The following is an 11,805-nucleotide window of genomic DNA, read 5'->3' as shown; positions in this document are numbered from 1 at the left end:
GTGGAGGGCAAGAGTGGTAATAATGAGATGGAATGGTTCATGGACCTTGGGAAAGATTTTGGTTCTCATTTTTAGAAAAACAGAAAGTCATAGGAAGGTGTTAAGCAGAGGTGTGGTGTAGTAGTATTTAAAAGAATATTGTCGGGGTGCCTGGGTGGCTGAGTTGGTTAAGCGTCTGCCTTAAGGATGATCAGTGCTCAGGTCATGATCCTGGGGTCCTGGGATTGAGCCCTGCATCCGGTTCCCTGCTCAGCGGGGAGTCTGCTTCTCCCTCTCCCTCTGCCCCTGCTTGTGCGCTCTCTCTCTCTCTCTAATAAATAGAATATTTAAAAAAAGAATATTGTGACTATGTATGAAGACTAGGGTGGAAGCAGAGACTCCAAATATTTAATATAAAATAATACTTAAATTCAATACATAAGTCAAAATTACACACGCACACACACACATGCAGAGTCTTCTTGTTCTCTAAAACTAAACTAAATAGTTCCTGAAACTTTTTAGCCAGTTAGATATATTTTAACAAAAATAGGTTCTCAAATCATTGTATTACTCTAAAACATTTGTATATTTTTAGGAATTAGGGATGTGATCTTCTCTTTGATGTGGCAGTCACCAGCTAAATGATGCCCCTGCCGGAGCCACAACTTGACATAGGAGGCTCCATTAAACACTTTGATCGAATTCCCCATTGAATTGATAGTCATTAGCATTTGGTTGCAGCCAGAAGGGGGCCTGGGGAATTGCTCATGCTTCCTAGCTAGATTTGCCCCTGGGTGCCAGGGCATTCTGTATCCCTTGGACTCAGAAATCCTGTATTTCAGTCTGACTGACTATGCCCCAACATTACCCGCCCTGCAGCCTGCACCCCTCCACTAACACTAGATTGTGAGTGGGCATTCTACATATTCTTATTGTTGCTGTGGTAGCTGCTCTCTGGCTCTGCTCAGCTGCCCCTGGGGTGGGAGTGGAGGACGTGCATCAGTGCCAGACCAGCTAGGAAGTCTGGTACCCATCTCTGAAGCCTCTGTTGGGCTCTTATTAAGATAGATTTTTTTCTGTGGCATCCTATTCAAAAATGTTTTAATATTCTCACAGTTGGTATAGCTGCATCTATATATACTGGGTAATGAGTACCCAGCTTCGACTCTGGAAGAAATGGTAGAGATAGAGAGAATTGGTCATATTCTGGATATATTTTCACAGCAGACCTAACAGATTTTGCTAATGGATGGCATGTGAGGTATAAAAAAGAGGTGTCAAGTATGACTCCCAGGTTTTGGCCTGATTGGAAGAAGGACTGGGGTAGAGGGTAGGTTTTGTTAGTGGAAATGGAGCATTTGGCTTTAGGCACATTTTAAATGCATATTGGGTATCCAGGTGGAGCTTCAAGTACCTGCTTGATACATGAGTCTGGAGTTCAAAGAGTGGTTAGAATTGTTCAGAAATGATTAACTCAGTAACCCAAGAAACAATTTCCATTCATCTGGTTAGAATCGTGAGTCATTTGTTTAAGATAGGATTTGAATATATTAATGATTACCTGTCTATTTCAAATGCTCATAAATGAAGTAAAATAAATACAAACCCCAAATTGGTGTAAAACGCTATACAAGAGCTCAGCTTTCCGATGTTCAGCTATGTAAAATAGAAGCATAAACCCATAGTCTCTCAGCTCAGTGCTTCCCTGGGTGCCCTCATCCCTTCCCTGAAGAAACAAGAGCTAAGGATGATTAGATCAAGTTCTGATAGAAAATCTCACTTTAACAAGTGAAATAACCCTAAACCAATATATGCCAGGCCTGAATTCAGGAAGAGAGCAGAGTTTTAAGAAGGGAGTTTGGAGATCCAAAGAAAAAACATCGTAAGATTTCCATGATACATCAGATTCAGATAGAAGAGCTAAGAAAACCTTTCAAATCTTGGAAGGAAATAAAATCAAAATGAAACAAAAAATGTAGTTCCTTGGAATAAACAATTTCAAAAACAGGAAGATCTGAGAGGTGTTATCACTGTTATGATATCTCTTTCACATGCCTCTAAAAATGTTTTTTTCTTCCTTGAGCTTTGACTAGGGATGATTTTGTGAAAGAGAAATCACAAAACTACAGTGAATACAAAGAAAATATTTTAATAAAATATTCAATACAGTATTTCCCTGTGGGGGCTTTTAAGAAGTGAGAAGCCAAAAGAAATAACTGTCACTTTTGGGAATCCAGTCCTAACATCCAGACAGGAATGTTCTTAGCTTTTCTCCAAAGCTCTCTGTCCAGTTCTGCCAACGAGGGGGACGAAGAAACCTGCAAAGCTCACTGTGAAGAAGTAAGTGACTGAACACAATCAGTTTAGAAGCAACTAGAGAGAAGCAGTTTTTGCCTCAGGCTTCTTACCAGGTGCAGCATCTAGAAAAAGGAGAAGGCAACATACTGGTTGATACACAAAAGGTGTTAACAGCACCCTTTGGGGGTTCCCCTCCCCATCCTACTTGCATTTTCAGAGTGACCAATGGAAACAGAGAGATCTGTGGTTTCAAGCACTAAGCATTTCAAACAGAATCATTCCTTGGCCAACTTTGGTATTCAAGGTCTATTACTATGAACGGAATTCTTGGGTTTCAAATTGAGAGAAAGGAGAGCATACTATTTCCTATACATAACAGAAACATGTCACTGCAAATACCACATGTGTGAGACAAGTGTGAGCCATGAATCCTCCACCTTGTGTTACTGGTTATTGAAACAGAAAGTGCTGTTGCTTGAATATGAGTATCATTTGGTGCATGAAGACATAGAACAAATTACTGTGTTCTGGCTCTGGTGCAGTCCGACAGTGCTTTGCCTAAACCACCAACACTTGATAAAAGATTTTCTTGAGGTTGGCTTGCTGTCATGATTCCGATGTGTTTTGATTTCCTTCTGGAGTCATAAATTGTACCTTTGGCACCATGAGGGATGAGTTGTTCCTTCGGATGGAGTTGTTTCTCCTCATGGAATTGTTTCTCCTCATGGAATTGCGCTTCCTCAGAGAATTTTGATGGGATAGTTCACTCTTCTGGAGGGTCTGAATCAGGATGGAAGGCTTCTCATCCAGCTCTCGGGCACTGCACCTGGGAGCAGCTACTTTAACAGTGTTGCCAAATTTGGAGTAATCCACAGAATACACTCCTTCCTCCTCAGTTACAATAGACACAAAGCGATGGCCCCATTGGATCTCCTCAGCGATATAGGAGGTTCTTGCTTGTGTGGTAATGCCAGTAGTTTCGACCACTCCTTCCAGAATCACTATGACCTCTAGGTCTTGGTTGGCGAGGTCAGTTGCTGAGATATCGTACAAGGGGCTACGCTTGTCAATCACGTGGCAGATGATCAAAGGGGCCACCAGGAAAATGTTATTACTCTCAATTGGGTTATCAACAGGAATGTCCAGCTGGTGAATAGGCACCACCTCCCCTTCAGGTGTAGTTGTCTTCTTCACCACCTGGATGCGCACTGAGGCACTAATGATCATACTCTTTCTTAGGTCGCCCACTCGGAACATGAAGCACAGCTTGCCATTTCGGACAGCAATCACAGCATGGCGGCTGAAAATCAAGGTTTCCGCCCTCCTGTGAGCCTGAGCTGTTTTCATGAAAATGCAGCCCAACATGACTGCATTGATTATCAAACCCACAATGTTCTGGAGAATCAAAACTGTGATGGCCAGAGGACATTCCTCTGTCATCATTCTCCCTCCAAATCCGATTGTCACTTGAACTTCAATGGAGAAGAGAAAAGCAGAGGTGAAAGACCTGTAAGGAATGATATCAGAAAACAGTGCCATCAGATCACATTTTGAAGAATGAAATAACATGCCAAGCTCAATTTTCCATTTTCTTCCTCCAAAGGTTATTAAATGCTTTTGAAAGGACTTGGCAACTTGTCAAATGCCTGATTCTAAACACAGCACCTTCTCTCTCTCCCTCTCTCTCTCATCGGAATGCATCTACTTCCAGATTTCTGGAATACAGTTCTATTGTTTTCTGTGTCATGTAATGATGGGCCTACTTATATGAAAGCATTAAAATAATAAGTTAAAATAATAAATACATACTTGTATTTATAGACATATTTTACTTTGTGAAATACTTTCACAATTTCATAGTTTACTTGGTGAAACTTCTTTCCAGGTAGATGTTTGTTATTTATTGCATATCTGAGTTTCAGTGACTGGAGTCATGTGGGAAGATCCTGAGTAAAAAGTGAACACTTTATTATTTATAACCTTTAAAATCATATTCATTGGGTAACACTTATTGCATATCTTATACAGAGAAAGCACAGTGCTACAAAAAGGTGGTACAAACCACATCATTCAAAAGTATTTTTAATAAAAAAGAATGATTTAATGTTTTGCCATTTGGAAATAAAACTTTTTTAAAAAATTGTCTCATTTTGTCCTCTAATTCTAGAGAATACTGAGGCTATTAAAGGAAAAATCTGAGGCAGAGATTAGTAAGTAACTGTCAAGATCACATAATTAATGAGAACTCGAATCCTCTCAATTCTGGCTTGGTGCTCTGAAAGAGGCAAAGGGAGAGTGAACAAGTGTCAGTATTTTCTTGGAAAGCTTTTTCAAATTGTACATCTCTTCCATATATCTCAATGTAAACACTGATTTGGTAGGTCCAAGGTTGACCTGGGTTAAGATTTTTGAAAAGCTCTCAGAGAAGTCTGATTTATCCCCTTGCTTAATATGCATCACATTTGGTTATTCTTAAGATTAATTTATTGGCTTAACTTACATATCTTATACTGCTGTGACTTCTTAACGAAAACGGGGTTAGTCCTGTGTTTGCCCCCAATGCCAATTTCAAACTTCTCTAATTTTACAGAAGATTAACCACGCATAGGCTATCCATATTATCTATCCATTAATGCCATGCACGAGTCAGCAAAATGCTTAAACATTTGAATACTGAGTATACACACTGCACTTTGGTGCAACACCATGAGTGGTAAGCATAAATGATTCTTTAGATTACCTTTTAGGTAGGGTGTGAAAAAAAAATGGCCTTTTTAACCCTTTAACCCCTGCATCTAAAAAGATTCATGGAGAACCACAATGATTGCTTTTTACACTAGTTACACAGATCTGTTGTATGATCCAAAAACTCAGTGAAGAATAAGAATGGACCCCAGGGGAGGGGCTTGTACCCAACATTGATTTCGAATAACGTGGATATACTTCATGGAGCAGCCTGGGGATGAATATTCCCAAACGTTTCGTTTTAATGGATTGAGGGACTATTCAAGTGCCATATTTTACATATTGTTTATTTTATGAATGAATTTAATTATAAACATTATATGGTAGCAAGACCCAGCCTTTTATGGACACCTGTCATACTCTCAAAAGATGAAAGTGTTCAGTTGCTTGTTTGTTCTGCTACAGAGGGAGTTAGGCTGAATAAGAAGAAATATGTTGGTTTATTTTCTGACTCATGTTGGAAAAGTCATCCACATGAAAGGGAAAGTGAGCCATCCTAAAGTGAGAATGGTAAAATGTTATTTGGACATACTGGTAAAAGTAACCATCACAATAAGGTGTGTCTAATTTCGATGAAATGGTGGGACATTAAACCTCTGAAAGGAAATGCAAAGAATAAGAAACATTATTAGCTATCTTTTAAATCCCCTTTGGGAGAGAATAGAGATTTTCTGTTTCTATATTTTTGGTGAAAAAAATTGTATTATGTATGGTTTGTTATGATTAAGCTGTATGTTGAGCTTAAAGCACAAATAGTATCATAACATTAAAATAAAATTAGTAAGATTTTAACCTTAAAAGATGTCACGTAATTTCTTTAAGGTAAGAAGTGCAATTAAAAATGTGAAAATTGTCACGCTAATAAGATCAACTTTATCTCATTGTATTTGTGACACCATTTCTCACAGTAAACTGAATTCTCCCAGCAGAAGGAATGCATCAGGGGAATGAACATGCTTCAGAACACATCTGGGTGGAAAATGAGAGCTAACATTAAAACAGCTTTTAACAACCAGTGCACTCCATAAGTTCTTTCCAAAAAAAACATGGAAAGGATGTCACGTTGATGATACATCTTTAATAAACTGCTTTATGACTTCTTTTTCACAGGAGAAGCCAACATATTTGTCTCGTAATTAAAATCTGTCATTTATTTTCGAGGCTTATCATTTTCGTTTCTATTATCTCTTTTTATGACTGTCTACCTCATGTTTATTAAAAATTTATCTTGCTATGAAAGTGATTCACCAATATCAGTGCCCGTAAATTTCTTAAAGAGCAATATTATAGATAATGATATTTGACCTACAAATGCCTGTTAAACACAGTGTTTTAATTGTTTCCTTTGTATCTGGTATGCTGATGATCACCAACATTTTTCATCTATATTTTCTTGGAGACAAAACTTTGTGAAAAGTTCAAGACAAGAAAATAATAGCTACTTGGTGATAAAAGCAATAGACCAATTCAATGTATTTTTCTCTCCTCAAAATCCGAGCTGCAATCTGTGACGTGTGATCCCGGCACACAAATGCGGCATCCCTCCCTGATACGTTGGCATTGCGGTTACTAAGGACAGACAAGTTCACAGTCTGGATTTCTGTTTCTTGCAGTGGTATGCTAATTTCAGAAGACTTCAGGGTCAGTAAAGGTCTCATTCTTTACAGTTGCCTGGCAGAATGGTGCTTGTTCAAGTTGTTTTGCTTTGTACACTATGTGAATTTGGAATATTACTCAGAAAATGTCCTGGCAAAGTTTCCAGTATTATTACCATTGTTTCGCTTCAGAGTGAATATTTTTGCAGTTGATATAAATGATCTCTTTCTGTGTTCCAACAAAACAAATTAAAAGACAGATCATCCCAACTAAATGTTCTTACACCATGTGAAAATATGAGGAGAATGACTGAAATCAAATTCATTTTACTTACTTTTGAAACACAATGTAAGAGAAAGAAGCAAACGTTAGGCAATCTGAGGACTGTCTATTCTATTAAAACTTGCAAAGAACTTGCAAAGAAAACCACAACATTAAGTCACTCCTATATAATCTCTTCCATGAAAAACTTGGGCCAATTTCCATTAAAAACTAATTTTTTCTAGTTCTGCATCTTAGCATAACTTTTAAACTTTGGAATCTAATGCAAGCAACCAGATATTTAAGATAATCTTGATAAAGAAGGGCTTATATCTATTTATTTCATTTTTAGTGGATTTTTAATCTAGGATACCTCTCCACCAGTATTTTCCCATTTTCCTCATGATTTCTGAAAATGTCACAGGTAAGAGAAGTCAGGGAGAAATATTACTAGCATTTGCACAATATTTTTTTGTCGACCAGAGATATTTATTTGTGGACACCGGAACTATGGACAGCAATTGTTTTCATACTAAATACTGACTGTGTGCTTTTTTTTTTTTTTTTTTTTTGAGTAAGGAACTCTGTGGAATCCTTTGAACTACAATCATTCTTTAAATAACTGATAAAGTACCAGAAGGATTGAAGCTCCACGTTTTCAGAGACTCCTCATCCATAAAGCTTCACTTAAAAAGATTCTTAATGTGTTAGATTAGTTTTTTTTCACTTCTTTGTGTCTGAAGGTACTAAAGCAAATGCTTTATTTCGCTTTCAACAAAATAACTGTGATAGAGAAAGGGCAGTTTAATATTTCTTTCTATACTGTTTTCAATCCCTGCCTCATCCCACTGCATTCTTACCTGACATTAGTCACACAAACAGTGGACTCCAAACCACTTTTCTCCATTCCACTTTTCTCCATGTAAGCGTAGATGTCCCCATGGGCAAAGGCCACCAGCCACCACATGATGGCGAAGAGCAGCCAGCTGCAGAGGAACGACATGGTAAAGATGACCAGCGTGTGGCGCCATTTCAGGTCCACCAAGGTAGTGAAGATGTCCTGCAGGAATCGTCCTTGCTCACGGATGTTCTTGTGCGCCAGGTTGCATGCCCCACTCTTGGCGATGAAGCGGGCTTTGGGGAGGCGGTCTCGGACGCGCGGCTTGCGCAGATTCTCCGCCGCTATGCGCGCCAGCACATACTCCTCGGGGATGATGCTCTTTCTGGCCAACATCGTCCCGTCACCATAGCCCGCCTATTCACCTGTCTCTGACCTGCCTCTCCTTCCCTCGGGACGTCCTCCTGCATAAGGGAAACGACGATTTAAAACTTTCCCCTCTCCCATTTCCTCACCTCTTCAATTCTTGCATTCAGGGATATGTCCATACGTTCCAGGTGACATGCAAAGCTAAGGTATGATTTTATCAATCTAAACACGAATCTAGTTTGTGCTTGAGTTCTGGGATCGCAGAGAAGAAATTATTTGGTCTGAATCGAACTGTTTCAATTTTCCTTATCGTTTTGAACACATATGGGCATAGCCTTAGTTAAACAAAACCAGGAGCCTTCCTGTAAACAGCAGGCTCAACGATAATTCCGAGATTAACCGCGTCTGTAGATTAGTGCAAAGATACAAACATGCGGCGTCTATGATGAAAATTAAAGCCAGCTGGGTATCACGATCCATTTATTATTTAGACGATACAGCAATATTAAAAGTAAAGAGAGGAAATTCTTCCTCCGTTATTTTTAAGAAGTACGCAAAGAAAAGGCCGTGGCCTCTTGCGCAGTATAAATAACATGTTTAGTGAAATTTGACAAAATAATAATAAGCGATGTGCTCCGTAACTTGAAAATGATGAAGCATTTTACGTTTTAAAGAAGTATGAATTGCATTAAAAAAAAAAAAAAAAGAAAAGAAAAATTCCCAGTGGACTTCATAGTATTACAAATTGAAAACTTTCCAGCGAAGGGATCAAACATAGAAGCTGCAAGAAAAGCCCGGACAATAGCCCGCGGGCTGCAGACAGAGTTAAAAGAGTGCCCCGAAAAGTCCATCCAACACTGTAAACCTCTGCTGTGTTTGGCATTTTAAATCTTTTGCGGTGATGCGAACAGCCTCCCCCTCCCCTCCCCGGGAGGAGCGTTGAAACTTACAGACTCTGGGCAGCGGGCGCTGCGGCTGCACCTCCCTACACACGCCGGCCGACCGCGGGCAGGTCCCTCGCTCTCCCATCCCAGCGCGCGGGTGCAGGGACCGCGAACGCCGGAGGGACGGATCCGGGGGCCGCGTGTCCTAGGGAGAAGAGTTAAAATAATAAAAGGTGCAACTGAATCTGAATGCGGGAGGGCCAGAGGAAGGGGGATGGGTGTGGATCTTCCCCTCCCCCTGCTGGGCTCTACTCCCCGGGCCGTTGCTCCGAATGGAGGAGGGGCCGGGGGTGGGGTGGGGGGGGAGAGGACCTTGGGGGTGATGCTCCACAAATCAACCTCCCAGTTCCGGCTTTGACGCGCGCCAGACCTCCGAGGCTGCCGAAGTTGGTGAGGTGGAGGCGGGAGGGGAGTGGGGGGAGGTGCATCCCGCGGAGGTAGGGAGCCGGCCAGAGGGAGGGGCAAAGGGAGGGTAGGGAGGGCGGGACCTGTAGAACCAGCTCTTTCCCAGTAGCTGCAACCCCCCGCTGCCAGCTTGACCTTCTCGTCTTTAAAAGGCTCCCTGCTCAGGAGAGAACTTATGAGTCGAAGTTCACTGACGTAAAGAGAATTTATTTTTTATTTTTATTTTGAAATCTGGGTAGATAACTGGGCTACTTAAGATTGAATAAAACCAGATATAGAGATGAGAAAACAGTTTTTCGAAGTGTTCAAGCTGTATGCACACATTTATTTACATTAAATTTCCATCTAGTGGGGATGATACAGGTGGAAGATGTTTTGGAACCCACTATAAGTAAAGTGTTTCTTCAGCCAAAGCTAGTTCTCAGGGAATTAAGCACGCGCGCACACACTCGCATGCAACGACCCCCTCCCCCCCCAAAAAAAGAAGAAAGAAAAAAAAGTCGAGGTCTCTTCCAATGAGAAAGTTTACCCCCAAAAAAGGGATAACTGTCAACACTTTAGAACTCAAATGGCCATTCTTCAGTACTTGGTTACTTTCTGAAATGTTGCAGGTTTCTCATCTTGTCTAGATGATCTGAATGATAAGACAGAGCAATTGCGCACAAGAAGGGTTATATAGTAAATATCTTTCTATAGTTTTTTAAATGGGCTCCAGCAAAGACAAATGTGCTTTCTCCCACAGGTCAGGCCTCCTGATTTGGCATTTGTGTTAATGGAAACTTTAATTCTTGGAAATTTCACGTATTTTCCAAGACTCAGGGCAGAAAGCGTATGGAGCATAAACAGTGTGTTCATTTAATTGCCAAAAGACCTAAAATTAGTCTTTAATAAAGGCAATGAAGAATTTTTTCCCATTGTGGATATATCTGCTTAACCCCTTTCAGCCCGGAAATGCTGTTAGTGGCAGCTCTCATCTCTACTGATGTTAATATTTACAGTAATTTATGTAGTAGGTTTACTCTAAATATGTGGGAACTTGTTTAGTTAATCCCCTCATTGTTCTATTTTACAGTTGTGTTTAGTGTACAACTTACTCCTTATTCTTTTAGCTCAAGGAACATTCACTGAGCACATTTTCATCCTTTTCTGAAGCATTTGTTTTTTGTTTTTTGTTTTTTTAGGTTTTTATATATAAAATCATAGTTGCTGTTCTGAAGAGGCAGACAGTTGTAGTAAGAGAAACAAGACTTTGATAATAAACTCCAGTACAAGCAAGGATGTGATTAGAACGAGAAAGGGAAATACAACCAAAGTGTCATAGAAATTCAAATGAGAGATATTAAGACAAAGACAATAAGGAAAGCTTCATAGATTAATTGACATCTGATCCAGTCTTCGGACCAGATATATCTGGGGCATGCAGAAAAGCAAAGAAAGGATGTTCCACAGAGTCCTAAAGTACTCCACAGTATTGTGGAGTACTGACCAGAGTGGGCCATGTTTTAGTCACAGCACTAAATGAATTAGCACTGATGAAGCAAGGTCAACAAGATAGCCAGATTGGATGCCTGAGTCCAGGGTTGCTGGGGCAGCAGACTCTGTCACCACTCCTCTCAACACATGGGTTATTCATGTACTTGTCCCCTCCATCACTCACCCCCATGAAACTGAGGGCTGCTGGAGGGCCGGGCTGGGGCTTCTTTATCTTTGTGTCCTAAGCCTCTGGCCTATCACAGCTCAAATGACAGAGGTGCTGAAAAAATACTCTGGAACCAATACATGGAAAAGGTAAGGCTGAAAACCACGTCCGGGGACTTGAAAATAAATGCATAGACGGACTTAAATGCTCAAAAAAGGAGTCGTGGCAGTTTTCAGTAGGTAGAGACAAGCCTTGGAAAGATTTGGATTAGAAAACAACACAATAAGTCTGATTTAGTATGACTGATCAGGAAGCAGGGGCTATAATGGCTTTGGAGTTGCATTTCTGAGTAGAGTTCCTTGGGCTCCAAAACTCTGTGATTGGCAGAAGGGGATACTGGAAACTATTATATTAATTAGAGAAGAAGTGAGCTCTGGGGTTAATAAGTAAATATATACAAAAGGAATGTTACACAGAATCAGTAGTGGGAGAGGGAAAAATCAGAGCTGACTGTGGTATTTATTGTGACCGGGAAATACCGCTGACCCTTGAACAGCGCGGGTTTGAACTGCGCGGGTCCACTTCTAGGTGCATTCTTTTCAATAAATATAGTACAGTACTGTAAATGTATTTTCTCTTCCTTGTTATTTTCTGGTTTTTTTATATTTTTTAAATTTAAATTCAGTTAATTAACATATAGTGTATTATTAGTTTCAGAAGTAGAGTTC

The 11,805-nt window shown here is 40.2% G+C and overlaps 1 protein-coding gene across 2 annotated transcripts; it reads right to left on the bottom strand.

Annotated features, from left to right (window-relative positions):
* Positions 1–278: 278 nt before the first annotated feature.
* On the bottom strand, positions 279–9,585 carry KCNJ8 (potassium inwardly rectifying channel subfamily J member 8). 2 transcript variants are annotated; one of them, XM_073877873.1, is made up of 5 exons: positions 9,522–9,585; positions 9,040–9,178; positions 7,743–8,184; positions 2,935–3,787; positions 279–2,402 (listed from the first exon to the last, which is right to left on the bottom strand). In XM_073877873.1, the coding sequence occupies exons 3-5, from the start codon at positions 8,114–8,116 to the stop codon at positions 2,346–2,348; spliced, it is 1,284 nt and encodes a 427-aa protein (XP_073733974.1). In that variant the 5' UTR covers positions 8,117–8,184; positions 9,040–9,178; positions 9,522–9,585; the 3' UTR covers positions 279–2,345. The 2 variants fall into 2 exon arrangements, with proteins under 2 accessions (XP_073733974.1, XP_073733973.1); XM_073877872.1 differs by lacking the exon at positions 9,522–9,585 and adding an exon at positions 9,346–9,479.
* Positions 9,586–11,805: the final 2,220 nt, after the last annotated feature.

The sequence above is a fragment of the Callorhinus ursinus genome, unplaced genomic scaffold (assembly GCF_003265705.2).
Source record: "Callorhinus ursinus isolate GAN/ISIS: 27379988/994484 unplaced genomic scaffold, GSC_fseal_2.0 scaffold27, whole genome shotgun sequence".
Taxonomy (NCBI): domain Eukaryota; kingdom Metazoa; phylum Chordata; class Mammalia; order Carnivora; family Otariidae; genus Callorhinus; species Callorhinus ursinus.
This window is presented reverse-complemented; position numbering and strand designations above follow the sequence as displayed.